At 46.3% G+C, this 27,581-nt stretch overlaps 1 protein-coding gene across 1 annotated transcript in view; it reads left to right on the plus strand.

The window, feature by feature from the left end:
• The window catches only part of LOC106750086 (discoidin domain-containing receptor 2-like), a 206,020-nt gene extending 178,469 nt beyond the window's left edge, over positions 1–27,551 (plus strand). The window contains exons 13-17 of the mRNA XM_014630167.1: positions 1,068–1,177; positions 5,500–5,700; positions 8,417–8,509; positions 19,783–19,924; positions 20,579–27,551. Of these exons, the coding sequence (XP_014485653.1) occupies positions 1,068–1,177; positions 5,500–5,700; positions 8,417–8,509; positions 19,783–19,924; positions 20,579–20,971 (939 nt within the window). The 3' untranslated portion in view covers positions 20,972–27,551. The remainder of the gene's footprint in view (positions 1–1,067; positions 1,178–5,499; positions 5,701–8,416; positions 8,510–19,782; positions 19,925–20,578) is intronic.
• The last annotated feature ends 30 nt before the right edge of the window (positions 27,552–27,581 follow it).

Below are 27,581 nucleotides of genomic sequence, written 5' to 3' on the forward strand. Positions count from 1 at the left end.
TCTTAGCTTATGTTTAATTAAATTTTATCACGTCGCGTGCGCAGAAGGGATCCTCGCTTCTTAGTTCTCGAGAATGAGATGTCGGGAGGTCAAGTTCGAGAAGAGAGCGGCGTCTGATCGCTTACGATTTTTCGGAGGAGAAATTCTCGCAAGCGCGGTCTACTCCGTTGCATAATATTTGAGAAAATTACCATCAGCGTACTTGCGTAAGTTCATCGGATTTTCAGCCATATTTCTTTTTATTGCACTGAAAGGAAAAATGCCATATTCAAGTAAATATTTACTACACAGAAAAGAATTTGTGTTAAAAAGAGTCCGCTGAAATGTTGTGCTACTTAACGTAGGAAATGCGTTGGAAAGTACAAAAATATATGTTAAAAAGTATCCAAATATAATTTTAAATTAATACATTCTCTGTATTGAAGTAACACAAAATTTCAATGGACTGTTTCCGCAAATATTTTTATTGTGTGTCAGGAATATTAAAGTTAATTATTTTACTTGAATTAAATAAATATTACTTGAATGTCACACACTAAAAGGAAAGTGTTCACATTCAAGTAATATTTACTTAATCTAAGTAAAATAATTAATTATTCCAATACTTGGCAAATATTTATTTGAATGTAGTACTTTTTTCTTTTAGTGTGATAATAACAAGACAGTTCGATTCAACTGTATATCGTCATTATTCGCCAAGATTTCAAATAATAATCCTGATTTCATAAAACGCCTCATCTTTTGAGCCAGTGAAATCCACGACGATCCGATTAACCTTCGCAAGTCCCTAATAACAAGATACAAATGATCTCAACGGTCGTGTTATCGCTGCTGCCTGCGTATAAAATCGCAGCATCAACGAAACGCAGCATCAACGACAAAAACGGGATTACCGTTGAAAAGACCGGCTTACGCGGAGTCACGCGTCGGAAAAGTTCCCGAACGACAAAATCGCGACGAAATCGCGGGTGATTTTCGCGGCGGATTTATCTTTCGGTCGTGGTGGTTCCCCCACATACACATGGACACGTGTACACGCACGATTCAAAGGAATTATGCTCATAAAGGTATACGTGGCGGAAGCTGAAGGGATCCCGGAGTACGGCACGACGACCACCCTCGGCAAGCGACTCGTCGCCGTCAAGTTTTTACTGCCGGAAGCCAGCGAGAAGGAAAAGTGAGTATACACACGTCTGTATGGGAGCCGCAATTTGCATTCTGTTTCGTTACGGCGACGCTCGATTGAGCGTGTGCATGCCTCTTCCACCTCCGGAGGCATTCCCCACGTGCGCGACGATAAACCTTTTACAGCCATGAGGAGACGCGCGCGCTCCGTTATCCAACCGCGCTCGCGATTTTATGCGGCGTCCGGCTCTTACGTCGACCGATCGCTACTCCGTGAACGCACGACGGAAACCGATAGTCGGCGAACGTCGAGGGATAAAACGCGATTCCGCAGGGTGCGCCGGAAGACAAATCGATCGATCTACCACTGGGGATGAAAAAGGACGAGGAGCTGTTCTTTTACCGAGATCAAATGCGAATAGAAATTTTCTTAATTTTCGCTCAAAGAACTTAATTTTCGTTCCCAACTTCAACCACACGCGTTTCTTGACCTTAGCTCTCTTACGTCCGCGCAATTGAAATTTCCCCCCACGAGCCCCTCTGTCGGTCCTGCTTTTCGGAAGAATTCGCGACTCGAAGAACCGAATAGTTTCGACCGTTCGACGATTCGGCTATTCCGTCCGTGGCCGTGGAGATCGTCGTGAAAAGAAGAAGGAACTGGTAGAGGAGAACGCGCGTCTCGCCGCGAGATCGAAAACGAGATTCGGGTTACGAACGGGACAGAATGTACGCGCGCAAAAATGCGACAGCCGAAGCGGGGGTGACAGGGGCGGTTAAATTATGCGCGGTCGGCAGGGGCCGCGCGGCAACGTTTCTGCCGGCAACGAGATACATCGGATTTGAAGCAAGAGAGAGAGAAATAAAAAGAGAGAAAGAAAGCGGGTTGGTGGTTCTGCCCGGCCGTGTTTCCCCGGCGGTGCGCGACGTCCCGCGTCGCGGCGTTCTCTCCGAGGAGAGGAAGCCCCGCGGCGGCGAAACGTCCGGATATACCGTTCTCGGACGATCGTTCGCGCGGCTATCGCGTCAGACATCAGAAAAAGGCCAGTTCGATTCCACGAATGGAACGGATTTGCATACAATGACCGGGAGAGATAAGGTATCGGGGATTCGGCCCTCTCTTTCTCTCTCTCTTTCTCCGTCTCTTGGCGCTCTCTGGACAGGCGGGACACCTCGTAGAGGAGATGACAAAGCTTCCTTCCGACGAGCGGCGACGAAAATCGACGAGCCGCCATTGAATACACGGCACCGAGACCTGCGCTCTCTCTCGTTGCTCCTCTGCGCGCCCGGGTCCGAAGAGAAATTTCGTCGACCGCCGCACGGTAATCTGTCGGACGTCTGGGAAGACGCGGGGCAGAATAGCGAGCGATTCGCTTGATTTAGCGCGCACCGGTGTACCCGTTAGCGCGACGAATTGCGACGCAGTCGTCGATAGCGCGCGACGAGAGTCCGCGGATTGATCGGGCATGATTGATTATCGACCTGTCTGATCCCTTGGAAGTATCGTCAATTCACCGCCGCCTTGATTTCCACCGATTATTCCAATATTCAGTTACGCAGTTTAGAACCACGAAAAATACGGCAAACGAATAACCGCAGTTTAATTTGTTCAAAAATTCTATTTTGTTTGATATGCGGAAAATTTCATTTACTTCGTCGTAAACAATTTAATTTGCCCGAAAATTTGCTGAAAAATTTAATTCGGTACACGAGGTAGGTTACACTTTATATGTAAATTAAAGAGATGCGATAATGTTACAACAATATTATATAGTAACAATAACACACACACACACAATGTTATTAATTATTAAATTATGTTTTAACGATTCAATTCGATTCGGGTGAAATTTCATCGATTCGGTTCGAAAATAAAAAATGAGATTCGACATAACAAATTCTTGATTAGCACATCTCTAATTTCCAGCTTCCCCAAGTTGCGCCTCCGTCTTAAAATCGCGTGTGTACTTTAAGCAGCACGAGGGTCGCGATAGGGGTGCCTCGATACCTTCTCGTCGGGAAAAGTTGGAGCCCCGAGCGCCCCGAGAATGCGTCCGCGGAGGGAAACAATCGCGCGACTCATTCCGCAATCTCCCGGCGCGCACGACGGCGGCGCACACGCAGCAGCCTCCCCGTATTTTATCCGGCGCGTACACGTCGAAAGATATCCGCGAGAGCCCGGCGCGTCTGGCTCACGCAACAAGTCCCCTATCGCGCGGATGACTTATAGCGTCTCGTGACTGCGGACGTCGTCGTTGTGAGACTCACCCTCGCCGCGAGCAGCTGCTGCTCCAAAGCGACCGCGAATCCTCCACCCATCCGCCGTACTTTTACGCACGCGAGATACGAAAACGCACACCCCCCGCTATTTATCTTTCGTCTCCATCGACACAAAAATATCTAGACCGAGCGTCTGTTCGTTCAAGCAAAAGGATGTACCAACTTGTGGTAAAGGGAAGGTTACGATACTTCGGGTCACTCGGCTCGCACACGGGGGAGAATAATTTACGGAATGAAATTTTATGCCGTCGTAGCTGATAAATAATACAGGGGGTATTTCTTAAACGCTGCGCAATATTTCAGGAGTCGACTTTTGTGGTTAATGAAGAAACGAACATATTTGCGTAAATTCTATTTCAGTTGATTAGCACAAACGTCGCGCTGGAACCGCTCGAGGTATAACTTCCTATTTTTCCTTCTAATTTTTTTCTCGCGCCCAGGATTCGCGTCCGCTTCGATTCCGCTGCGTCCGTCGCACACACGCGATCCGCGGAAATGTCCTCTTGGGACGATTATAAACGAGGGAAGCGAGCATCGCGTCGCAGGAGGGCCGTGTTGACGGCAGATAAGGTATGTTTTATGCGTCACCGCTCGGTATCACGCGTCGCAGCGCTGACGCTTTATTAAAAATAACGCGCCGGTTTGCGCTCGCCCGAAGCGCGCGGACGGCCGACAGATGGATCGCCTCGTGTTACCGAAACCGTGGTCGGTGACGAAATTCCGCCGTCTCGCGAGGCTCACCGGAGGCTGCCGCCCCAACGAACCGCGCGATCGTCCCGATAAATCCAGGTCGAAATGCGGGATCCGAGGTCTCGCGTGCGCGTTCGCGGCCCCGTAAACGCCGTCATCGCGAAATCGGAAACGGTCGGCCGCGTAACTGCTGCCGACGCCGCTCGATCGAACGAAAGAGACAGAGAGGGAGGGAGAGAAAACAAAGGGGGGGGGAGTAGGGGGAGCAAATTGAACCGCGAATTACGAACTTTCGGCTAATGCGATGTCATTAAGCCGCCTTAGGGCCAACGTTGAACAAGCTATTTTGCATGTGGCGTCCAACGGCAACGCGACACTCCTCCCTCTCTCTCTCTCTCGCTCTCGCCCACGCCGGAACCGAGAAGCGGCGCGCACGGTGCGACAATCGCACGCACCGCGCGCGGGATCCGCAGTTTATGGCGAATCGATAGGCGACGGACCGCCCCGCAGTTTTGTTAACGGCCGCATTAAGCTATCACGCGCGGAGTGCCATTACCAAGTCGATCGTAAGTAAGCTCAGGGAAAGCAACGGGCTCGATGGGCCGGGCGGCTCGTGGAAACACAAGTTCCATGAGCGGCGAGTGTGTGTATACCGCCAATAACCGCCGGCGAGTAGCGAGCTCGCGCTTCCCTTATCCGGAAGTACGGTCGCGATCCAACGAACCGGACGCCGCGCCGTGCCCCGTCGCCGTTAACAACGTCCGTACGATCCTCGACGCCGGAATGCAGAAAGTGCAGCGCGATACGAGAGTCATTAACGCGAGATGGACGTCGATGACTCTCCCGGCCGACCGCTCCGCGGCGATATCGAATTTTACTCCTCGTCGACCTGATATTTCACACGCGTCTCTCTCACGCTTATACGTATATTTTCCTTTCTTTTTTTCATAGTTGACTGCCACTGTCTTTACCACGGTGAATATCGTGGCGAACGCCGGCAATGGTGGTGTCATTTGCGTCTTATTAAAGTTACGTGTGAGGTATCGATTGCTTTTGAGAAGTCTCTTGGTTGTAGAGATCTCTCGGCCAATAGAGAGCCGATGAGGTGAAAGATACATCGTATCTTCTTGCGTCTCGAATGTCACTTACTTATCGGGGTTTTTGGTAATCCAATTATTAGTTGAGCTTTTGCGTTTTTGAGCTTTCGCGCAATCAAGGGAAATCAATGTGACAGTCACCGTGTTAAAATTGCGCGTGCGTTCGTTGCGAAACGCAACGCGTCGTCATCGTCGTTATAACGTGGCGACGATTCGGTCAATCGGCGCGAAATGTTCGCACGATCGTAACACATTAGCTTCGATAACTCGACTCTGCTTACCAAGTAGAGACACGGTTGATCCCGAACAGGTTGGACTTCCAAAGGGACGTGAGGATCTTGGCCGCTCTGGAAGATCGCAACATCGCACGGGTCCTGGGTGCTTGTTACCGCGAGGAGCCGTACTGCGTGGTGATGGAATACCTGGAACACGGGGATCTCTGTCAGTTCCTCAAAACGCATATCACTGCCGAGGACGCGCATTCCATGCCGATTGGCGTCAAGACACTTAGGTGAGTTCAACCGGTGACACGCGGCTTGACGTAAATCCTTAATGGAAATTAACGCGGGCGAGCTCTCTCCTTACGGTTAATCTCTCGCCTTCCTTCCCTCCCTCCCTCGAAACAACAATTTCGGCGTTCATGAGTATCCGTTAATAAATATTTGCGATCTCTACCGCGAGGAAAAAATCGAGAGAGAGAGAGAGAGAGAGAAAGAGAATTTAGTAATTATTAAATTTCCAATGTTTTTGTCCCTTTGATGGAATATACAATCGATATTGCCTTCAATTATTTTTCTGCTGACTTGTTATTTCATTGATAGAGCGACCCGGGCGCTGTTTATTAAAACATTCGCATGTCGTTTTTTTCCCAAAAAAAAAAAAAATGGCACGCGCACAGGATGTTCCGTGTAACTACCGCGCGCCACGGAAATTGAACGTTTCCAAATAAAAGCATACAGTATCTTCAAAAAAATATCAAATTGGAGTACCCTTCGCAAATAAAACCGGCGAAAAGTCATCGCGCCACGCATAGCAGCGTGGCACGACTGTGTATAAGCTCAAAATCAATATTACATGTGGGAAACGCACTTGGCTAACGCGATATTATTCGTCCTCGGCCAGCTGCGATATTATTTACGACGACGGCCATTAGTCCTCTTTCCTATATGTGTGTACGCTCTCTCTCTCTCTCTCTCTCGCTCTCTTTCGCGAACGCCGAAGCCCTCGAGGAATCCGCGATCCCGTGTTTACGGTAATTACCGTAGAGCGGTGATGGGTATTATAAATTCCAGCTCGCGCACATCCCTGGATTTCCTCGTGGCAGCGGTAAAAAGACCGCCGTCGAATATGTACGCTCGCGAATAAGTACCGTGCGCTGCAGATAAGTCCACCACCGGTGCTTTCCTGAAGTGTTTCAAGTGGCGGCGTGGCCGGCTTTTTAATTTCGCGCGTTAAGACCGCCGATATTTCAGCCGAGTCTCGTAGAAGACGAAGAAACTTTCGCGCCGATTGAATCACTTCCGCGATCTTAATATTCAAAAACTTACGTTATTTGATATACATACGAAAATAAAAGAGCGTTCACACGATCGATCGCAAAGAACGTTGTGTTTTGTTAGGTAGAGATCGTCGGTGTATCATATTTTTAATAAGGTTAGTGTTTTTTTCTGAAAGTTTTTCATTCGAATTTCGAAGATTCGAAGCTTTGATGTACATTATTCGAATTTCGAAAGTATCAAAGCTCCGAAGCTTTGAAACGTCGGAAATGTAAGAAACATCGTTTGAACCCGCTATCGAATCTCAATAATTGGCCTGTCAGTCTTGTTAGGAAAGCTTGGAAACAACAGTCAAACTGTAATATTATTATTTTGTGTTCCCTAAATTTTGCATTTTCCACAGCTATTTAAATCGAACGTAAACACAATGTAAAAAACATTTCTCGTTACAAAACAGCAACTGTCTATCCATTTATTTACAAAGTTCATTTACAAAATTTCTCAATATTCCCCGAGTAAAATGTAGACATTAATCTACAGCATTCGCGAGTACTTTTCGGAGCTCTGAAACTTCGAAGATTACGGCCTTTGAAAACGAACCTTCCAAGCTTCGCCTCACCAAAATTCGAAAGTTCCCAATTTCCTCCGGAGTTCCGAATCCTTTCAAAGCTTCAAAGCTTCAAAATTGTCGAAGATTAACAGCCCTAATTTTTGACAGCCCTAGTTTTCTTTTATTAGTAATAAAGAAAATATTTTATTTTTTATTTTACTTTTTCTAAAAGATATTTTTTGTTACAACTGACCACCACTAAACTTAATAATTCACAAAAAACCCAAAAGATACAAAAAACCACGATTTTTGCCATTTTTGTTCGCATGTAGGCCCGAGAGACCTATGACGTTACTTCAACGTCAAGATCGCAGATATTATTGTCAGGATTAAGAATGTAAAATCGGAATGATGAGCGATCTCATTCGGGAGCACGAAGCGTCGCTTCGAAGTCAGAATAACAGCACTATCACTCTGTAAAATCCTATTGCGACTTTTACGAGAGAAATATAAAGGGGGAGAGAGAGAGAGAGAGAGAGAGAGAGAGAGAGAGAAGACCTGTAACCGCGGTATCGGTCTTACGAGCCCGAGAGAAGAGAACTTAACTATTCATTGAGCCGACATTATCCGACAGCCTCGTCTCGCGGAGTGTTGGTGTGCCGGCGATACAGGTGCGTCTGCCGTCGGTCTGTCTGTCTGTACGTAGGTACGCCGGAGTAGGTATTGCGACGCGCCGCGGTGTTGCCGGGGCTTAAAGTATTCGAGATTACAGGCCGCCGTAGCGCCGCAATCGTCTCTAACGAGCACGGGCTCGGTTTCATTTCCGACGAAGCGCCGTCGCGCACGAGTCAGGGAGTTAACACGCAATAAGTTTCTCCGAGGCGCGAGTTTGACGCGTTTATTAATCGTGAGCGACGCGGCTGAAGCTCGGAGACAGCCCGCTGCTGCTCGGATTCTCTCTCTCTCTCTCTCTCTCTCTCTTTCCGTCTATCTCTTCTCTCTCATCTCTCTCGGAGCCCTCTCGACCCGCACCCGGCGGGCGATGGAATCCCCCGCTGACTCCCGACTCTTGACGACGACGACGACGGTCGGGTCGTCGGGTCGGGTGGGATTCTCGCAACTGCGAATACCTTAACTTTCGTCAGGCAAGCTAACTCACGCCACTTCCGTCGTCGTTTCAGTTTCAACTGTCTCATCTACATGGCGGCGCAGATCGCGTCGGGCATGCGGTATCTGGAGAACCTGAACTTCGTTCATCGGGATCTGGCTACTAGGTGAGTAACATCGGGACTTCGCCCCCGAAACAAATCCGCCGGATTCGCCGCTCTCATCTCCCGAGGATAAACTTACATCCAGCGGCTGCCGGGGTGCGCGTACCCTTTAGCTGGTGGTAGCAGCGGCGGCAGCTCGCTCACTCCATTCGGTGGTGAGATCGGCGTTCGCTCGGTAGCTAAACCTTTGACGTTGAGAGTTTGCTTAGCGACCTGCCGCTCGTTGAATGAATCGAACTTGCGAAGCCGCACGGCCGTGAACGGCTGAATGCGTCGTGTGGAAATTAAAATGAGACTTTTCTACGTGCAATTCTTCCCTTTGCCGTGTGTGTGTGTGATTTTAGCAGGACGAAAAATCCGGAATTATTTTTTTCTACGATTCTTAATGAAGCAAATATTACTAAATAACTTCAATCAATCACACAATATTTGCTTGTGAACAACGCGATAATATGGCCTGCAAACAAATGTATGTTAAAATTATCTTATTTTCAATAAAATTCCCTGAGAATTCCCTTGATTTTTCTAGATACAAACAAATTCCCTGAAAATTCCAAATTTTCCAGGTTTTTCTAGGCGGCGCAGTCTATTTTCTCTATTTTTTTTTTTCATTCTAAACCTATGTGTGTCTTAACTACAGGAGATGTGAAATATCTTTCACCGAAGTTTACACACACACACACACACACGAGCAACGGCGTAAAAATTTAATTATCTCCCTCCGCGTCTACCTTCCGTTTTAACTTGTACACAATTCTCAGATCAGACGAGAATTGAGCAATGCATCAGCAAATACACGGGGCTTTGTTGTCTAGTTTCTCACGCGAGCGCGCACCGATGCGTGCCGACGGGACGTAAGATCAGCAGACGTTATACAAGGAGAGAATCTTCCCGGTCGACGCGCGGAACGTCGGCGCGAAGAGAATTACAACACCCCCGCTGCGCCGGAGCGCAACAATACCGCGGAGCGAGTTATAATCCCCGGCGCGGCTTGGGGATGATACCCTGTCGCGAAACAGCTTGAAAAACGCAATTTCTCGTGGCGCGATTTATCGAAAAGTAATTTCGAAAGTCGGTCGCGAGTACGGGCGCGCGCGCACAGCGGAGACGCGAGCAGAGCGCTGCAACACGCTAGTGTCGCTACGTGGTTTTTTACGTTATTGCGGAAAGGATAAATGGATCCGCCGCGTACTCCCTTGATTTATTTGCCGACGTAAACTCACTCATCCGCCACGCGGACGCGTTTCTCCCCGTCACCCCCATTCTTCCTCATCCTCTCTCCCTCTTCCTCCCTCTCTCTCTCTCTCTCTCTCTCTTTCGCTTCATCAGCTAACCCGGCGAGAAGCTGCGACCTAAGACCAATTCTTGATCAGCCAATTAGGAAATATCGATCTTAAAAATTCGAGGCGCAATAAAAAAAATCGGGACTTCTAATAAAAAAATTAATAAATTAGATAAACGTAGATAGTGAGTAAAATTTTTACTCATTATGTTAAGTCCAAACAATCAACTGAACGTACTTTTCTATTGCGTTTTAATATAAATAATCATTATTTTATATCTAAAAGCAGTCTGATAGAATTTTTAAGATAAAATGAAAGAACAATCAACGGAACATAAAGTATGTAATTATGTGTTTAGGAAATTAAATAAAATTTTAGTAAAAGAAACTAAGATTTGTTTTATTAAATAGAAAACTAGTCCAGGGAGGGTTAGCGTCGGTCCGATACTGTTCGTACGCAACAAGGACTTTTCATCTGACGCCTATTGACGGCGTTCGCAGTTTAAAGGAGTTGATAGATTTGTTTTTAGTACAATTTGTTATTATATTTCTAAGTGAAAAATTCGTACAAATGACGACCCGCTTAGAATCCTGTCGGAACGCCTCTGATGAGAGCTGAAAATCAGAATGTCCCGTGAAAATCGGAACGGTTAGTCACTCCAGCGCGATAAAGTCCTATCGACTTTAAATCGCCGCGAATTCGAGATTATCTTCCGACGGATGCCGCCCTTCGATCTCGCTGTTCGAATCGCGCGGTCCGCTTTAATTGGCACAGTCTAATAACTGACAGAGATGTTCTCTCTCGCGGCGTGCGGTCGCACTCGTGTACGTTCGAAGTGGGTGGATTTTACCGCGGCTAGAGAGCAAGAGAGAAAGAGGGAGAGGCACGCCCGTTAAAACGGGACGGGGGCACCGATATCGATTCCCCCCGCTGTCCCTCCCCCTCGCCGGTGTTACACTCTCAGGACGAAATTGAATTATACCACCCCCGCGGTGCATTTCCATAAGCCCCAAAACAAACGGAGCCCGGGAACCGCATGGGAAATCAACGATTTGTTAGTGAATCGTCGCGAGAGGAATGCAGCGAGAGGAGTAAGCGGCAGCTAGTTGCCGCGCTGAATGATGCGCCGCTGCGGCTTTAGTGTATCGGCGGTTGGAAAATTTCAGCGTGTTTCTTTTTCTCCCTTCCCTCCCCTCTCTCTGTCTTTTATCCGCTCGTATCCAATCGTCGTAACTATCTGGATCAGCTTCTGCCATTGTGCCCCGCCGCGCACGGCGACCGCTCGCGAAGTGATTTCTCCGGGTTTTTCGCAACCCCGAAGCGGGCGGGCGACCCCGAGAGCGTACAATGGACGACTTCCTCAATCCGACGTAATGGCCTAATATTCGTCACATTGGCGATTGATTCCCCTTTTCGGGACGCTCCCATTTCGCGCGCGTTATCGACATTGAGAGCAATTCGAGATTACTCACGACCCGCCGAATATTTTAATATCGAATCTCATCGACGGGGATATTTATCCCTCGTCCTTTTCCTCTGGAATTTGTCATCGACGCGGACAGTTAAGAATAACGTCGTATAAGGTGAATATTTCAGTTCGCTTCTTCAGGGTGAGAGTCGAGACCCGAAACTGAAATCGAAACTAAAACAGAAACTCGAGGAACGCGGCGCCAACTCGGAAGCCACATTGAAAATTGATTAATTCATTTTCACGATAAGGTTACTTTATCACTAATAGAGAGACCTTCGCCTTAAGTCAAAGCGCACCCGCTCTCACGTGACTTAACGAAGAGCGGAAGAGTTAATTAACACTTCGAGGTATTAGAGATCGCTAATGTTTCTTCGTTAGTCGCGTGTCCGCGACAGTGGAGTGTACGAAGTATCCTCCACCGAGCCGAGTGACGCTTGAGGATTCTATATACGCGTAACACCGCGCGCTAGTACATCTATAAACCTCCATAATGATCCTCACAAGCCACATAACGTATACAGTAGCCGCTACAGATGACCGCCGGGCCACGAATACAAAGTACACCCTGTATATGGAACGAAGTCCATCTATGCGCCTGTTATTGAAATGCAATGGCCATCTCGCCGAATCGATAGGACGTTTAGATGCACATATGTGCATATATGTATATCTCCCATACAAATATATATACACACACACGTTCATATGCAAGCCCGCGCACATTCGCGTAAACCACCGAGCTCTCATAGCACGTGGGACCTAGTTTCCGGCTGGACAGTGTCTCTCAAACAGTCGCTCGTAAATCTCCGCGATACAACTCGAGAGAGAGAGAGAGAGAGAGAGAGAAAGGGAGTGACAAGGAGGGAAAGAGGGAGGCACTTCTTCTGCGCGGAGCTTCCACGATATCAGATGCCGTCAGCATTTCTAAGGGCTTTTGACACGGTTTGACCCGTCGATTGCAGGAATGCCTCCAGAAGTATCGCCGGAACTACTTCTGCGTCACTCTTGTCTGTCTCTCCCTCTATCTCTCTTTCTCTCTCCTTCTTGTTGCTCCCCTCCGCTCCCAGCGATCGATTGCCGCGTACAATTAGATCAATAAAACGCTGACTCGGATAAAAGGCCAGGTTGTTCGATACGGTCGGGAGGATGACACAGTGTGATTGAAATTCGCGTTTGTGTCACGGAACTCTTATTCTTGAAAGTGCAATCAGTGTATTATCGATGATAAGCAGTCACTAGTGATTATAATTATAAATATAGCGCTACAAATCAGTAAAATTTCGTTGCAAATGTCTGTTAATAGCAGCAACTGTTTTCATCGGATATCTAACTGCTGAAATAGTGAAAAGATTATTACTTCTTTTCTATTATCTTAATCCCACTCTTAAGGTATTGTCGATAATCAATTTTGCCTGGACGATGTCGAGCGCATGCGTTTTGATCAATTGCTACTCGTGCGTCTATATCACAACGATTGAGAGCTACTGCGCTCATTCTGGCATCGAAACAAGATATCTAATTTGCGCCGCTCACATTTTCACGGCGAAAACGTTGTCGCGCTGCAAATTTAGAAATACTTTCGAGGTCGTCTGAGAGAATGGACGGAATGGAGAGAGAGAGAGAGAGAAGAAAAAGAAAAAAAGAGCGAGAGAATATCCGCGTTTGCGATCGCAGCGCGGCCATGATCCTTGATTAAATTTCTCTACGCAGCGAGCTTTATAAAATTTTTAGTGACACGCGTGTCAAAATCCCGACGCGTTATCCTTCTCTGCGCTTTGCGAGAAAAAAGCGCGATACGATCCGATCGCGTTGCAAATAGGTCGATGCCTTTTGTACAGGCGGCCCGGGTCGGAGTTCCGGGATTTAATCAAAATTTAATCAGAATTTAATGGCACCGCTGAACTTCCACTTTGATGGCACACGTCAGCGTGACGAACCGACGATTTTCAGTGAAATACGCGACCGTACGGGAATTCCACCGTGGGGCATAAATTCTTCGTGACTGGCGGCGTCAAAAGAGAAATGGACATTGCGGATATCAATGGCGCGTACGCGATACTTTCGAAATGCATTTCGCCCTTCCTCTATCGCGGCGCGACCTCCGCGAGCGCGCGCGCGCGATTTATCCGTCGCGATAAACGAGAAAAAAAGCGGCAGAGAGACAGAGAGACAAAGAGATACAGGAGAAGAGAGAGAGAGAGAGAGAACGAAGCGTTTTTATTTATTTAAATTGAGCTCACCGGAGGATTTCACAGGGCGCGCGAGCGCTGTGGAATTCAAACGGAATCGAAACCGATCGACCTGGCCGGCCGACCGGCGCGATTTGAGAGACAAACGCTGCCTCTTATTTTATTCGCGAACGCGAAATGTGCGCACGTGAATGCGCGCACAGTGTAGCTATGAAGTCATTGCCGAAAGCGAGCCAAGCGAAAGGGGGGAGGAGAGAGGGGGAGGGGGCGTGGGATCGATCGCTGATCAAACGGTAATGCAATTCAATCGGATGGAGAAAGAATGCGAGCGAATAAGGTGGACGATAGCGCGGCGTGTGTAATACCTCGGAGATAGAGAGGATCGTGGCGGATTCTCTCTTTCACTCTCTGGCTCTTCGCGTTGCACGAGAGAGCTCGGTTCTTCCCAGAGAGGATATCGACAGGATTATTTTAACGCGAACGAAAGTAAAATCGCACGGAGCTATGCGACGATTCGGCGGAATCGGCAGTTGGCGGTAACGTTGATAACGTTACTATTAATAGCGACATCAGCGGACAGTTATAGCGACGATCGGACGTACCAGAGCGAATAAACGTGCCATGCCGTGTAGAGGGAAAGCCACGGCCAAAGCCCGGCAAAAGCCTGTATTCCGTATTCCCGTATGTATTATTTCGCATTCCGCTAAGAGAGATTTCCTTCATCCTGTTGTGCATCGCAAATGTAGCAACTCTGTTTTCCTTCATCTCTCTCTCTCCATTTCTTTTTCCACCAAAATGACTTATGTACGAATATTATTTAACGCGTTGGATTTGGTACTTTTATTATTATATTTTTATTATTCTTCAGTGTGAAATATTATACAAGATGGGTCACCTTCTTTAAACTCTACAACTTTTGTCGGAAATATTTTTTTCTATGAGGCGTCAGAAAAATGATATTTAGGTGAGAACATTAAAATGATCCATCCTGTATATCTCGCAATTTTCAACGTTGCGAGAATCTAAGATCAGTTTTATTCGATCGTTTCAGTCTTCTTACTCTTCTTATCGTCGAGATAAAACTCGAAAATTCGACATGAGCATCACGCTCCTCCCCCCCCCCCCTCTTTCTCTCTTTCTTGAACGGAAATTTTCGTTTGAAACTTCGGCGCCAGATCAAAAAGTGCCTTGGCGGCTCCTTCGGCAAAACTCCTCTATGCCTTTCCCGGCGGCGAATATCATTTCGCGAACTTCGACGCCGAAACGTTCCACCTCGCGCCTTCAACTCGTAACAGCCCTTCGACTGTTGACCTTAACATCGATTTTAGAGCGATGGAGCGAGCGAAATAGAGACAGAAGAGGGGAGAGAGATAGACAGTAGACGGAAGAGGCCGCGATTTCCTTTATCCTCCGAGGATACCGAAGACCCGGAAGAGAGAGAGCTTTATTCTTCGCTGACAAGAGCTTACGTGTTCGGGAAACCGATTAAAAATTCAAAGAGAGCGGCCTTTTCCCGTGCGCGCTCCCTTTTCCTCCGCCCTTCCTTCCTCCCTTCCACCGAGCGGCCGTTGGACCGCTTGTTTCTTTTGCAACGAGCATATCCAATATTCAGCTTTCAATTTAACTTGGCCGAACGTCCTCCCGCTTCGCTTCGACATCGATACGCCGGAACCTCAGCTGCTTCAATTATACAGCCGCGCCAATCGGCCGAGTACACTTAACGTTCTCGTTCCCTATCGACAATAGAGCGCCGTGCTCGCGTCAAATGGCCGAGCGATTCCCGGAGTTTAACTTCAACCTCCGCGACTCGTACAATGGCGGGGAAGGGTGGTGATTCTCCTTATCCGACGAAGAAGTCGACGCGGGCTAGATGTAGACGCACTCTACTTTCTTGAGAAAGAGAAAGAAAGAGAGGAGAGAGAACTCGCCTTTGTTCCCATTTCGATTACAGACGCGAAGAAAACCGCCTTTCATCACTTTTCACCTCATACCTCAACTTCGAACCGTCTCCTCTCCCGCGATATCGTCTCTTCGACGACACCCTCGAGTCTCTCGATGGTAATTCCGAACGGTAAACATCCGAATCTGTGAATCTCGCTCTGCTAATAAACGCGTGACGCGGCGAACGGATGAGGAATAATGAAATTGCGCGATATATTATCGTGTGTGTATTAAATTAATAAATCTAGACGGCTCGCGCGGACCGGTCGATAAAGCCGAGTCAACGAATATATCGCCGGGAATTTTAGCGCAAGATACGCGCGCTATCCAATTTTAGCGCGCCCGCGGTTATCAGCAGGAATTAGGTGGTATTGTTTAAATTGGGTGTGTCGCTTTCTTAGCGTGTTAATGCTTGCTTAAGTGATATGTAAATATTTAGATCGGCGAGTAATTCTATGAAATGTTTGAGATCTCTTAGTGTCGCGCAACAAGTACTGATTGGAGTATAAAATGTGTTATTTTAACACTTATATTGTTGAGTATCAATACAACACAAAATGTTGAGTTAACAAACATATTTTAACGCATACAAGTACAAATGCTTATTTATCCGAAGAAAATCTCACATTACACATATAATCCATTATATTACTACTTTTAATAAATATTTGCCGAGGAATATTGCAGTAGTCATTTTACCTGGATCAAATAAAATATCACTTGAACGGCATCACTTTTCTCTCTCGATGTAGAATTGCGGAATACCGCGGAAAACTATCGCGAATTCTTCGGGTGACGATTTAACTTTCGGGCTATCGGCGAGCCGCAGTCCCCGCCTCGCGTATCGGCCGAACATTTTTCAAATTAACGAGCGGCGATTGAAGTCCCGACCGCGGATTATTGGCCGGAGATGATCGCGTCTGATTTATATTGCAACAGCTTCAATGCGAGGCGTGAACGCGGCTTATTGCATTACCGTCGTACTCTGGCAACATCGGGCTAGGACCGGGGTCAACCCCATCGACGCGGTGGTAGCCCGATGGCGAAGTAGCCAATAGCAATGATCGATAAAGCGCCCCTAATTAACCAGGTTCTGCCGCCAAATTGGAGCTTTGTTCCGCCGGCGAAATTAATTGATTCTATCTATTCCATAGCTCCGGTGCGCGCTTCTCGGATAACGTTTGCTCGCCGAGCTCTCTCTCTCTCTCTCTCTCTCTCTCTCTCTCTCCCCCTCCCTTCCTCTCCCAGATAGCGAAGATTAGTTCGTCTTTAAAGCGAACTGGTCAATGTCTGGAGGCGGCTTTAAACGGAGTTGCATGAATGCTTATCCCCGGCTTCTAAGTTCTCCTCCGGGGAATGCGCCCGAGAACGTATCTAGTGCCGGTGGAGCCCACTCAAAGGAGGACGAGCAGTAGATGAAATATCAAACGCACTCGTGATAAGATTAAATAACAACCGTATCTCCCCGACCGCGTACGCGCGTTCGCAGTATCGAATTTAGATGAATGGAATATCACGGCTCCGCATATTCATAACCCCCGATACGCCACGCTCCGACGTTGTCGTCTCGTTATTTACACGTGCTATCGCGCTGAATTTTTTAAAGCGCCACAACACACAACGGAGTGATCGATACAACAGGTGCAGTGGCCGCGGTGGCGGTGACGAGAGTGCGTCTCGTTGTGCTCGAAACCGAAATCGTTCTTAACCCTTCGACCGAGTTATGGGTCGGACAGGCCCGGTGAGTTGCGCTTGAAGAACTGCAGCAAAGAAAAATATGTGATCTGAGTTCTCCCGAAAAATCGTTCGAGAGTCGCTCTGCCCGTTAGACGTAGTGCGAATTTGATAAGCCGATTAATGTTTGGGAGCTGAAATTAACACAAGGTTGGTTATAGTGTGCAGTCGGTGTAAAAACAAATGGCGTGTAACCTACGCGAGTGCGTTTTGCAAAGCATGATTCTAAAGAATTTATTATTTTTTTTAACAATGCGCGTTACCATTTTGAAAGTAAAAAAATAAGTTATTTTGGTACTTTCATAACAAAAATATTTTTCCCCTTAAAAGCACCTATTTTCGACACTTCACTAAAATATTCTTTTCAGTGATCCGACAAAATACGTTTTTCGAACGCGCACTAGAGTTATATTTTTACTGTTCGAACCGTCTTTCAATTTCATCTCTCTGCAGTTACAGAAATTAAAATAATAAAAAAGGAATTTTTATTTTTTACATAAAACACTATCATTCGCGAGACCACTGTCTACATTCAAATTTTTCTCAGTAACTTAAAACTTGATTTTTTTCGAATGCATTATCAAATAGTAAAGTAGGAAAATTACTTTATTTTAGAATTTTGTCAACCTCTTTCCTTTCACAGATTTTCAGATATGAGACCTGAAAAATCGTATAGAGCCAATATGAACCTGTTTACGGTACGTGCGGCTTTTCGGATCGAAGGACGGTCGAAGGGTTAATCATGCGCGTTTTGTGCGCTTCTTTCTCTCTCTCTCTTTTTTCTTCTCTCCTTCTTTTATTCACCCATAATTCCCGAGGCTCGAAAGCACACCGAGCGCCTCGACGAGCGTGTCGCCAGTCATGATTCCATTAAACTTTACTGAACTCGACTCGGAGGGAATACGAGGTTCTGTTATCTAATTACATCCGTGCGGCATGATTTGCCGGAACTTCCTCTCCTTGTGAATCACGGCTCGCGAGTCGCTCAGATCTCGGCATTTTTGTCGGACGAAGTTATCGTTTCGATTCTCGCGCGCGTCGTGTTTTCCACGAGGAACGTCGGCGCGCCTGTACAGATGCAGAAATTGATCGAACACTCTCCGCGATGTCAAGTCTAAAAATACATCGCTTCGTCTTCGCGAGTACTTCGCGCCCCACCGACGAGAAACGCTTCTCCCGGGGACCGCTATCGCCCTTCCTCCCTCATAGGAAACGATTTACGACGATCGTAGCGCGGACGATATCCGCGCGCGCCACGAGGTTTATTCACGCGTCCGATACAATTGCAGCGCGCATCCCCGGTGTGCTCGGGCAGGAAACGTGGCCCGACCACATTCGCGAGCAAATGTTGCATGTAGACAACCATTCTCGCTTCCGGTTGACTGCCATGCACAGAATGCGTGCGCGTATGCAGATTGGCGGGCGCGCTATGCACTCCGCGCGTACCGACGCGAAGATCGATCCGGCTTTACACGCGTCTCTTTCGTTTCGACCGAATCACCCGGAAAAGTATTCGATTCAGCCGATAGCGCGCGTCCGTGCGCGACCCGTAATTCGTAATTCGCCGCGGAAATACTCCGGCTGTTCTTCCAATTCGAATGTCACGCTCGCGAATCAACCCGCTTGCATCCGAAAGCGGATACGCGAAGAAGAATAATTTTGCTGTTGCAGCAAAGTATCGTTGTTACTGCACATTCGTTGCACACGGCGATAAAATTTAGCTGGCACACCGATTTGGCGAATTATACTCGTAATCAGAGCAGAAACAGTTTTGTTACCGGGATAGAAAATATTCTGCTGAATGAATTTTAGCGCGTATTAATTTGCTGTTAAGGTAAAATAGTGTTTTCCTGCATTTATTAATTTGTTCCTACAACAAAATAACTTGTGGATTCAGCAAAATAATGTAGCAAATGGCAATTGATACTTTTATCAAATCGTCTTGCTGCTCATATAAGTAACTGACAAATTTTGCTACGACAGCATCAAATTTGCTGTGCCAGCAGAATATTATTTTCCGTGTGGGAATATCTATTCTTGATTTAAGACCAATTTTTTTCTGTGTACACTCAGAAAAAGGAAAGCGGTTGAATCGACAAAGGCTGCGTTTCGATATTGCCAATACTGAAAATCTACAGTTCATGTACGCATACTATAGATTTTCAATACCGATAGTGAATATTGGAACGCAGCCAAAATCGGCGGTGATCTTCATTCGAAAAAATATTGTCCACTAAACAAATTGCGCTTTGGCGCGACAATACATTGCGTTGATACAGCTGCTGACCAAATCACAATTGTTGAATTAATTGATTAATTGAGTCACATCAATCTAAAGAAAAACAATTCAATAATATAGTCATATTTTCCAAATTTTCTAATGATGCAAATGGATTAATTAATAACTCGCCAGAGACTATCGAATGTCGGAAAATCGAGTGCGGGCACAAAGGTCGCGATTTCGCGTAGAATTAATAATGAATAAAGATAACAAGATTAATTAATTAATAGAATACTGCAATAAATATTATGTGGATAATAAACGATTAAATGTGTGTACATGTCATCACTAAAATATTACATATTAATAATGAAGTCAAATTAATGAAGAGATAGAATCTCGTGTTCTCTATGTAAATACGATTATTTTATGTGCAGGAACTGTTTGGTTGGCAAGGCGTACCACATCAAGATCTCGGACTTTGGCACGGACAACGAATTATACTCCTGCGACTACTACAAGGTGGACGGGGCCATGCCGTTACCAGTACGATGGATGGCTTGGGAGTCAATATTTCTGGTAAGCTTCAACAGCTTCTGATCATTTTCCCATGGGACATATCGAGACAACGTGACGATTTATTCGCGGCTATTCGACCCCTCGCGATGGAATCACGTTTCCGACATCGTGCTTTCGCGAGCTGAACGTACACCTTGTAATCGGCATCTGACAAGGTAAAATAAGCTTTATTCTAGTAGAAAAGGAAACTAATAAATTGTTTCCTTTATTCTCTCTTTGGAAATCTCTGAGAAAAAATAAAAATTATTGAAAATCAATCCTTACAATTAAGGGGATTATAAAGTGAAATGATTTTGATAAGGATTCAATAAAACTTACATTACGTATTGAAATATTATCTAACTGCTCGTAAATAAATGTATGGAAACATAATTTTGCTCGATAAATATTAAATTGATGATGCTCCCTTGATGCGTCACCTGAAAATACGACACTGAGCCTTATAACCTCTCCTTAAGTTTGTTCAGGAGAACTCAGAGACTAAAATTAGCTCTAATGCACCTTGAGATACACCGAAAATTAAATATATTCACATGCATTCTACGAGACCGTCGGTTAAACGCCAACGCGAGGGGTTGACCGCCGACTCTGACAATTCCAGTCGCACGTCAGGATAACAGCTAAGACACTAACATTGTTCCCGGCTCTCTCTAGGGGAAGTACACGACGAAGAGCGACGTGTGGGCGTTTGCAGTCACTCTGTGGGAGATCCTGAACCTGGGCAGACGCGTGCCATACGAGCACCTGTCGGACGAGGAGGTGGTGCAGAGCCTGCGGCAGCTGCATCACGCCGCCGACTGCGGCAGCAACGGCAGCAGCAACGTTAACCCGGAAGACAGTTGCAAGGAGGATTTGGGCGGCGGCGTCAGCAACGGCAGCAACGTCGGCAACGGCTTCGATTACTTGCCGCGGCCCACTGCCTCCTCCAAGGATATCTACGACCTGATGCTCGAGTGCTGGCGGCGGGAGGAGAACGAGAGACCGACCTTCCGCGAGATATCGCTCTTCCTGCAGCGGAAAAACCTGGGCTACGCGCCGACGTCCTGATATTGAGCCCCGAACAACAACAACTCCGGCGAGCACGACGACTTTCTCCACGGTCATCCCGCGGGATTCCAGGACGGGCCGGCGACGGGCCCGGAAGCGTTGGGTCGGCGAGCGTGCGACGACGGGCTGCGTCCTCGATCGAGGAATCGCAGGCACCGAGTGACCGTCGAGTGAGGATGAACAGAGGAACGGAGGGACGAAGGTGGAGGAGGAGGCGGCAAGAACAACGAAGGGAACCTCCGTGAGAGAAAGAAACGAACGTCTCGGGGAGGGCGAATTGTTGTAGCATCTCGCTCAAGCGACATCGAAATGACAAGTACAACGACGATGGCGATGATCCGTTACCGTCTCCGTCTCGACGAAACGGCGGGATCCGGGGGATCTATTACTCCGTGCGACCCGGAATCCGTCGTCCCGCGACCTCGTCGCGCACCTTCGGACAACGAGTATACCGTAGCGGGCAGGAAGTAACCCTTAGGATAGCTAGGAGAGTAAGGAAGCGCGCGGAGGAGCCTCTCGCTCCCTCCAACGGAGGCTCCCGACGCCTCTCGGAATTTATACTGTTATATCGTTCGCACGTGCGCACCACGAGGACACGACGACCTCCGTGGGATCCTGATAGCGGCGCCAGTAACAGTGACTACTAGTGCTGCTTTGCCGCAGATGCTGTCTTCTCCGGAAGCCTCGAAGAGTCCTGGTCGCCGCGAGAAGTGCGAATCTCACCGGAAGGAGGAGAAGCAGAGAGACGGAGCTGTTTCCCTTAAGCAGGCGACAAAAACGGAAGAGGACGAGAGAAAAAAAAGAGAGAGAGAGAGAGAGAGAGTGAAGAGTAATAAAGCGAGACGACGGACCGTGAATCTGCGAACACGACAATCGGACGAGAGCACAATAAAAAGAAAAAGCTTGCCCGTCGTAGATGATAGCAGCTACGCGTAATCCACGGGGAATCGACGCGTGCATGTGCGTGCTTATCGAAGAGAGACAACGACAACGATGAAGTACGCGAGATCGCGTGAAAAATTTTCTTCTTTCTCTCTCTCTCTCTCTCTCTATCCTGCGATCTCGTCGACGACTTATAGGAGCAATACGCGTGTAATTAATATAATAATGATAATACACAGCTACGAACATTCCTGCGAGGATGGCTGGGTCTCGTAATCCCGTTTGGCCGCGTGGCAATTATTGTGAGAGAGAGAAAGAGAGAGAGAGAGCGCACGCAATACCCGAAAGATAGGGGAGAGATCGTTTACTCAAAAAGAATAATTAGCTGGATCTCTCTCCGATGAGAATTATATATCGTTTCGAGTAAGAAAGATTTAACAAAGAAAGAGAGAGAGAGAGAGAAGTGTGACATCGACGGTACGGCAATACATAGTGCGACTATACCGATATTAGACGTTAAAATTACGATGACTGTTCGAGTTAATGATCATAAAGAAAAGGAAGCGTTATAAATATGAGTGTACTCGTGAACGAGTGGATGCCTATTTCCTGCCCTGTCCATTCCCTCCCCTCCCTTTCCCCAAACGTCCCCTTCTATTCTTCTCTATCATCACTCCCTTTTGCTATCTTTGAACGTGTATATCGTAATATCGTCCCAGGTACTCTGGATCTCTAATTGTGAAACGAATCTACTTTGTACGAGTGTGCGTGCGTGTGATTTACATCGCGAAATCCTTTATCGTCATATGAGACGCATAACATATCGCGCGAGACGACGGAGAACGGCGTGATCGTGTGCATGTAGCCGCGTTTCGAGCGACGTAATCGCCGATCGAGCGGGAACCGAGAGAATCGTCTCGCGCTTTTTCGCGAGACGCTATTTTTTCGCCTGCGTGTATCCGAATTTTCGCGTACATATAAGTAGCGCGTACAATAATATAGCACGCGGAGAGTGTGTAACGTATAAGTCGACGTGAGAATGTACGCTGTCGAAGGGTGTGCGGCGGTAGAGAGGAAGCTCTTGTACCGGCGGCGGGGGCAGGTAAGACGGTCGAGTGACTGTAAGATTTCTCGATAGTAAATGTTTTCTTCGAAACGTGTCGCTATTTCAATCAACAGTTTAAACGAAATAAAAAAAAACACACAGTTTTTACGTGGAGGAAACTACGTTGATGTCGTGTAAACTCTAGACCGAGTATCTCGTAAGTCTCATAACTTAAGTGCGCGGAAGGAACACAGGCGATAAGGGGGTAAAACGCGTTCTACCTGTTCTCAATATCGGGAGATCAGTAATAGGTTTTACGTATCATCACTATGACACATCATAATTGTAACTTTATAACGATAGGCGGGATCAATGAAAAAAATTAGAATATTGTACATATACATAGGCGCACTTACGTATGTGTGTATGTGTATGCGTGCGTATGTGTGTGGTTGGTTAGTTGATTGGTTGGTAAGGAGAGTAATCCATATTGCGATTCTCGCGAAAAAATGAGAGAGAGAGAGAGAGAGAGTGAGAGTGAGAGAATGGACGAGACCGGGCGGAATCGAGAAGCGAATCGTATCTGTCCGTGCGCGAGAGAGCGTGTTTCACGTTTTACACTCTTACACGTGCATTCGGTGTTAACGTGCGGACAGAGGGAGAAAAAAAGAGAAAAATATGAGAAAAGAGAATGAGAGGAAACGTACGAAAATTGTTTAGCTCCAGAATCGACGAGACGTTCGTGACGCGAGGTGACGGACGTGCGACGAAAGTTCGACATATCGGAACGTTCTTTGCTGTGAAATTTCAACGAGAATCGGAATGGAGAAAAACGGAATGATACCCGAAAACGGGAACACGATCTCGCATCCTCTGAACACGTCGGCGGCGCTTGTCGATGACGACGACGACGAATTCGCCCGGCGTTAACGCGTCAGACAACACCGTCTCCAATCGTATTCCGGTGTAATTTCGAATCAATACCTTTTTAGGTTCCGCGTATTTATATACATCAGATGGATATACTATTATTATAAACTTATGCGAGACATTTAGCGGATAGGCGATGTTACCGTTATATCATTAAAATACTATTTATATAAATTAAACGTAATACCGCGTAATAAGGAGTAGAGATGATGACACGGAGGCATAGCCACACGTAGTTGAGGTACTCGCGTTGAATTTAAACGTAACTGGAATTGCTTCTACATCCTCCTCCACCGAGGGACCGTGGAGTGTCCAAAGCGAATGAACGAACAGCAAAAAGAAAACCACAGAAAAATTAGAAGAGAAAAGAAACAAAAATTGCACACGTACCCACACATATACACGCACATATACGATCAGATGAATCCGCGCATGCGCGCGTAAATTTTGAAATAATAGAGATTTACAGGGAAGGCTTATCTTTAGAATGCTACCAACCTTCGATTTTGATGAAATTTTACAGATATTTTATACTTATTAAATGTAGTAAAATATTGTGCGGAATTGCGGAAATACCCTGTTTCCGAGAAATTCAAATTTTAATAATTTGAAGAAATAAATAGAATTCAAAAATATTTTATTAATGTATTAAGAAATCATGCATATAATGTTGACAACATATGAACGTCATAAAAAAAAAGAAATCAAAGAAGCTCATTTCCTTACATTTTTCAATGTAATCAGCATATGAATAATAATAACACAGTTATTAACATATACCAAGGTTAAAATTATTAAGGATGAATCCTTTATTCGGCATATTTACCTAGTTTACTAATACGCTAATAAATTGAAAAATTTCTGCAAAATATATTTGAATTCTAATTATTTCTTCATATCGAAATGTTGGAAAACGTTAATTAAGCCGAGTAATTAAAATTTGTATTTCTCGGAAACTAGGCATTTCCGCAACTTCGCACTTGTGACTTCGACCACATTTAGTTAATACTACGTACCTGTAAAATTTCATCAATGTCGGGGATGAGTAGCTTACTAAAGTCTTACCATAAGCAACACCGATTTTTTCATCTTGCTAGAAAGAAAGAGACAGAGGGGGGAGGAAACGAGATAAAAATAATAATGGCGCCGGTCGATCGATGTGAGTCGAGCGTTAATTACGAACACGTGATTTACGTAATTTTTGCGTAAAAATGAGAGAGAAAAAGATGGAAAGAGTACCGGATCGCGACATATACGTATAATTTTGTGCCATCGCGCAAGGAACCGCGGTTGATCGATTGGTTAAATTCGCCACCGGTTGTGACTGAGTTGAAAACAATAATAATAATGATAAACCAAGCTGCCGTCGTTGCGGTACGCGTTTTTAGTCCGAAGCAGACTGCCATTACCTACCTACTACCTAGGAAGACGATAATAGAAAGAACGAATTGTAGTTGCGTTTAGATTCGCCAACATAAGCATAACGCTGCCTTTGGCTATATTGTTGCCCCTTACTGCTAACGAGTAACTCACTTGTCTACTCATGTGATAATTTAGTATATCTCTACGTACCTACCTGTACCTACCAATTCGCGGAGATCTTCGTGGCGAAAGGATTATCTCGGTGTGCTTTCTCTCTTTTCTCCACTTCATCGCGAATTTGGTTCCCGGCAAATCAGCCGAGACGGTAAGTCGATTGATCCTCTTGATAGAAATTTGAAACGCGGACTAATTGCGAGAATCGATCGGGAACTCGAGGATTTCACCAATTTAGGCCAAACAGCTCCACCGAGCGCATAAATTCGGAAAGCGGCTCTGCTTCGGAATCTCTTGAAAATCGCGACAAAATATGATGGCGACACAATCGGTCATGAGTCGCAAACGAATCAATGAATGAACGAGTCAACACGCATAATCCTTTCCCTACGCGAAGACTCGCTATTATAATCTAGATAGCTTACTTCTACCTAGTGTGCCCTTTTTCCAGTGGTGGTTGATTATATTCTTTGCGGACAATTCGAGCTCTGCCAATGGCGTCATCGGGGTAATAAATCGTTCAGAATCACGATATCTCCGAAAGAGAGGGAGAAAGAGAGAGATAGAAGCGACAGCCGGACACATTTGGCTCGTGCGTTCCGGAATATATACGAGTGTACACGCTAGGTCGGTGCGAGATTTCGTTTCTTTGAAGGCCTCAAGTGTCGACAGGCTCAACCTTAATTGCAACGACGTCTCGAGAGCCCTCATATCGCGACACACACACACACACACACACACGCTGCTGATTCCTTCGGTATATGTATTTTTAAACACACTCATGATCGACAATCACGCTTGCCTCGGGATTTAGGGGATATATTTAGCGCTGATCGCGATTTTCTTCGAAACACCACCCACGAGCAACGGTATTTATTAGCATTTCGCTAATAGCTTGTTCCACGAGACGCGTGACTGCGGTTCTCACACAGACTGGGGGAATTGATTTTCATCGGTGGAAAAAAACACGCACGATAATTTCTTCAGCACGCGATAGGAGGAATATCATCGCCCGTTTCTTCGCCTACGACAGCCGAACACGACGTGGACGATCATTTGCGCGACCATGCAACGAATCTCAACGCTTTCTCAAGGCAGAAACGAACGTTGGTGAACTCCGCGAATACTGTACTTGTCGTTGATTTCGGTGTACCTTCTTCCGCCGCGAACGACTCAAGTCGCGCGCACTGTATACGGTCGTCGTGTTATTTGTCTTTCGGTCAATCTCATTTGTCGCGTGATATATCGGGACGATCAGGTGGAAAACCGTATCGTGTACAAAAAGCAGCGCCGCGATGGGAGGATCGACGAGGATGATCGCGGCGATGAAAACGATTGTACGATGTTGCGCCACAATCACGTCACGCGTATACGTGCGCCACGAGTAAACATTTGTTTCCGCGCGAGCACACGACAAACTATGATTTCGATATAATACCTGATTGTTGACCTCTATCGGTGGAATTGCGGGGGAGTCTACAGGTAATTGCGGGAAAACTGGGGAGAGCTCATCTAGTTGTATCTTCTATCCAGGTAGGGGCAACGCTCGGCCACGCTTGATGATCTCGAACGTTCCCCTCTCCCTCTTTCTACCCCCTCGCGAAGGGACTCGGGGAAATCATTCCTCGGGGATCGCGAAGGAGGACCCATTTCCGAACTTTGAGCGAGGGATGAGGGAGAAACTCGAGATCGGCGAAACCGAAACCACCGGTGGGTTGCCCATAACCTGTTCTAACGCTATCGAACCTTGATCGTTATAGTCATAAAATTATTTTGTACTAAGAACTGTTTATAATTTTGTATCTAATCTCTGTAAATATCAAGCAGATTGTCTATGAGTAATAAAGCTTAAACAAACTCGATTTAAGTAGACTATATATATATAAATATAAATATAAACAGGAAGAAAAGAAGTATATATATATATATATATATATGAAAAAAATATATATATGAAAATATAAGTATTTATAATATATCTATATTTTAACTAGTCATAAGGCAGCAATCGCGAAGAGATGTAAGTAAATTTCGCATAAGCGCGGATCGGTAACGTAACAATGTACAACGATTTAGGAAATATTTGTATCATAAAGACGACACAATTAAGGGACAAATCATAAAAAAAAGTATACATGTTACTCAGTAGCCGTGTGTGTGTGATGCGTATATGTACATGTGTGTGTGTGTGTGTGTGGGGGGGGGGGGGGGGGGGGG

This window comes from Dinoponera quadriceps, unplaced genomic scaffold (genome assembly GCF_001313825.1).
Source record: "Dinoponera quadriceps isolate SergipeBrazil2010 unplaced genomic scaffold, ASM131382v1 scaffold4444, whole genome shotgun sequence".
Lineage (NCBI taxonomy): Eukaryota > Metazoa > Arthropoda > Insecta > Hymenoptera > Formicidae > Dinoponera > Dinoponera quadriceps.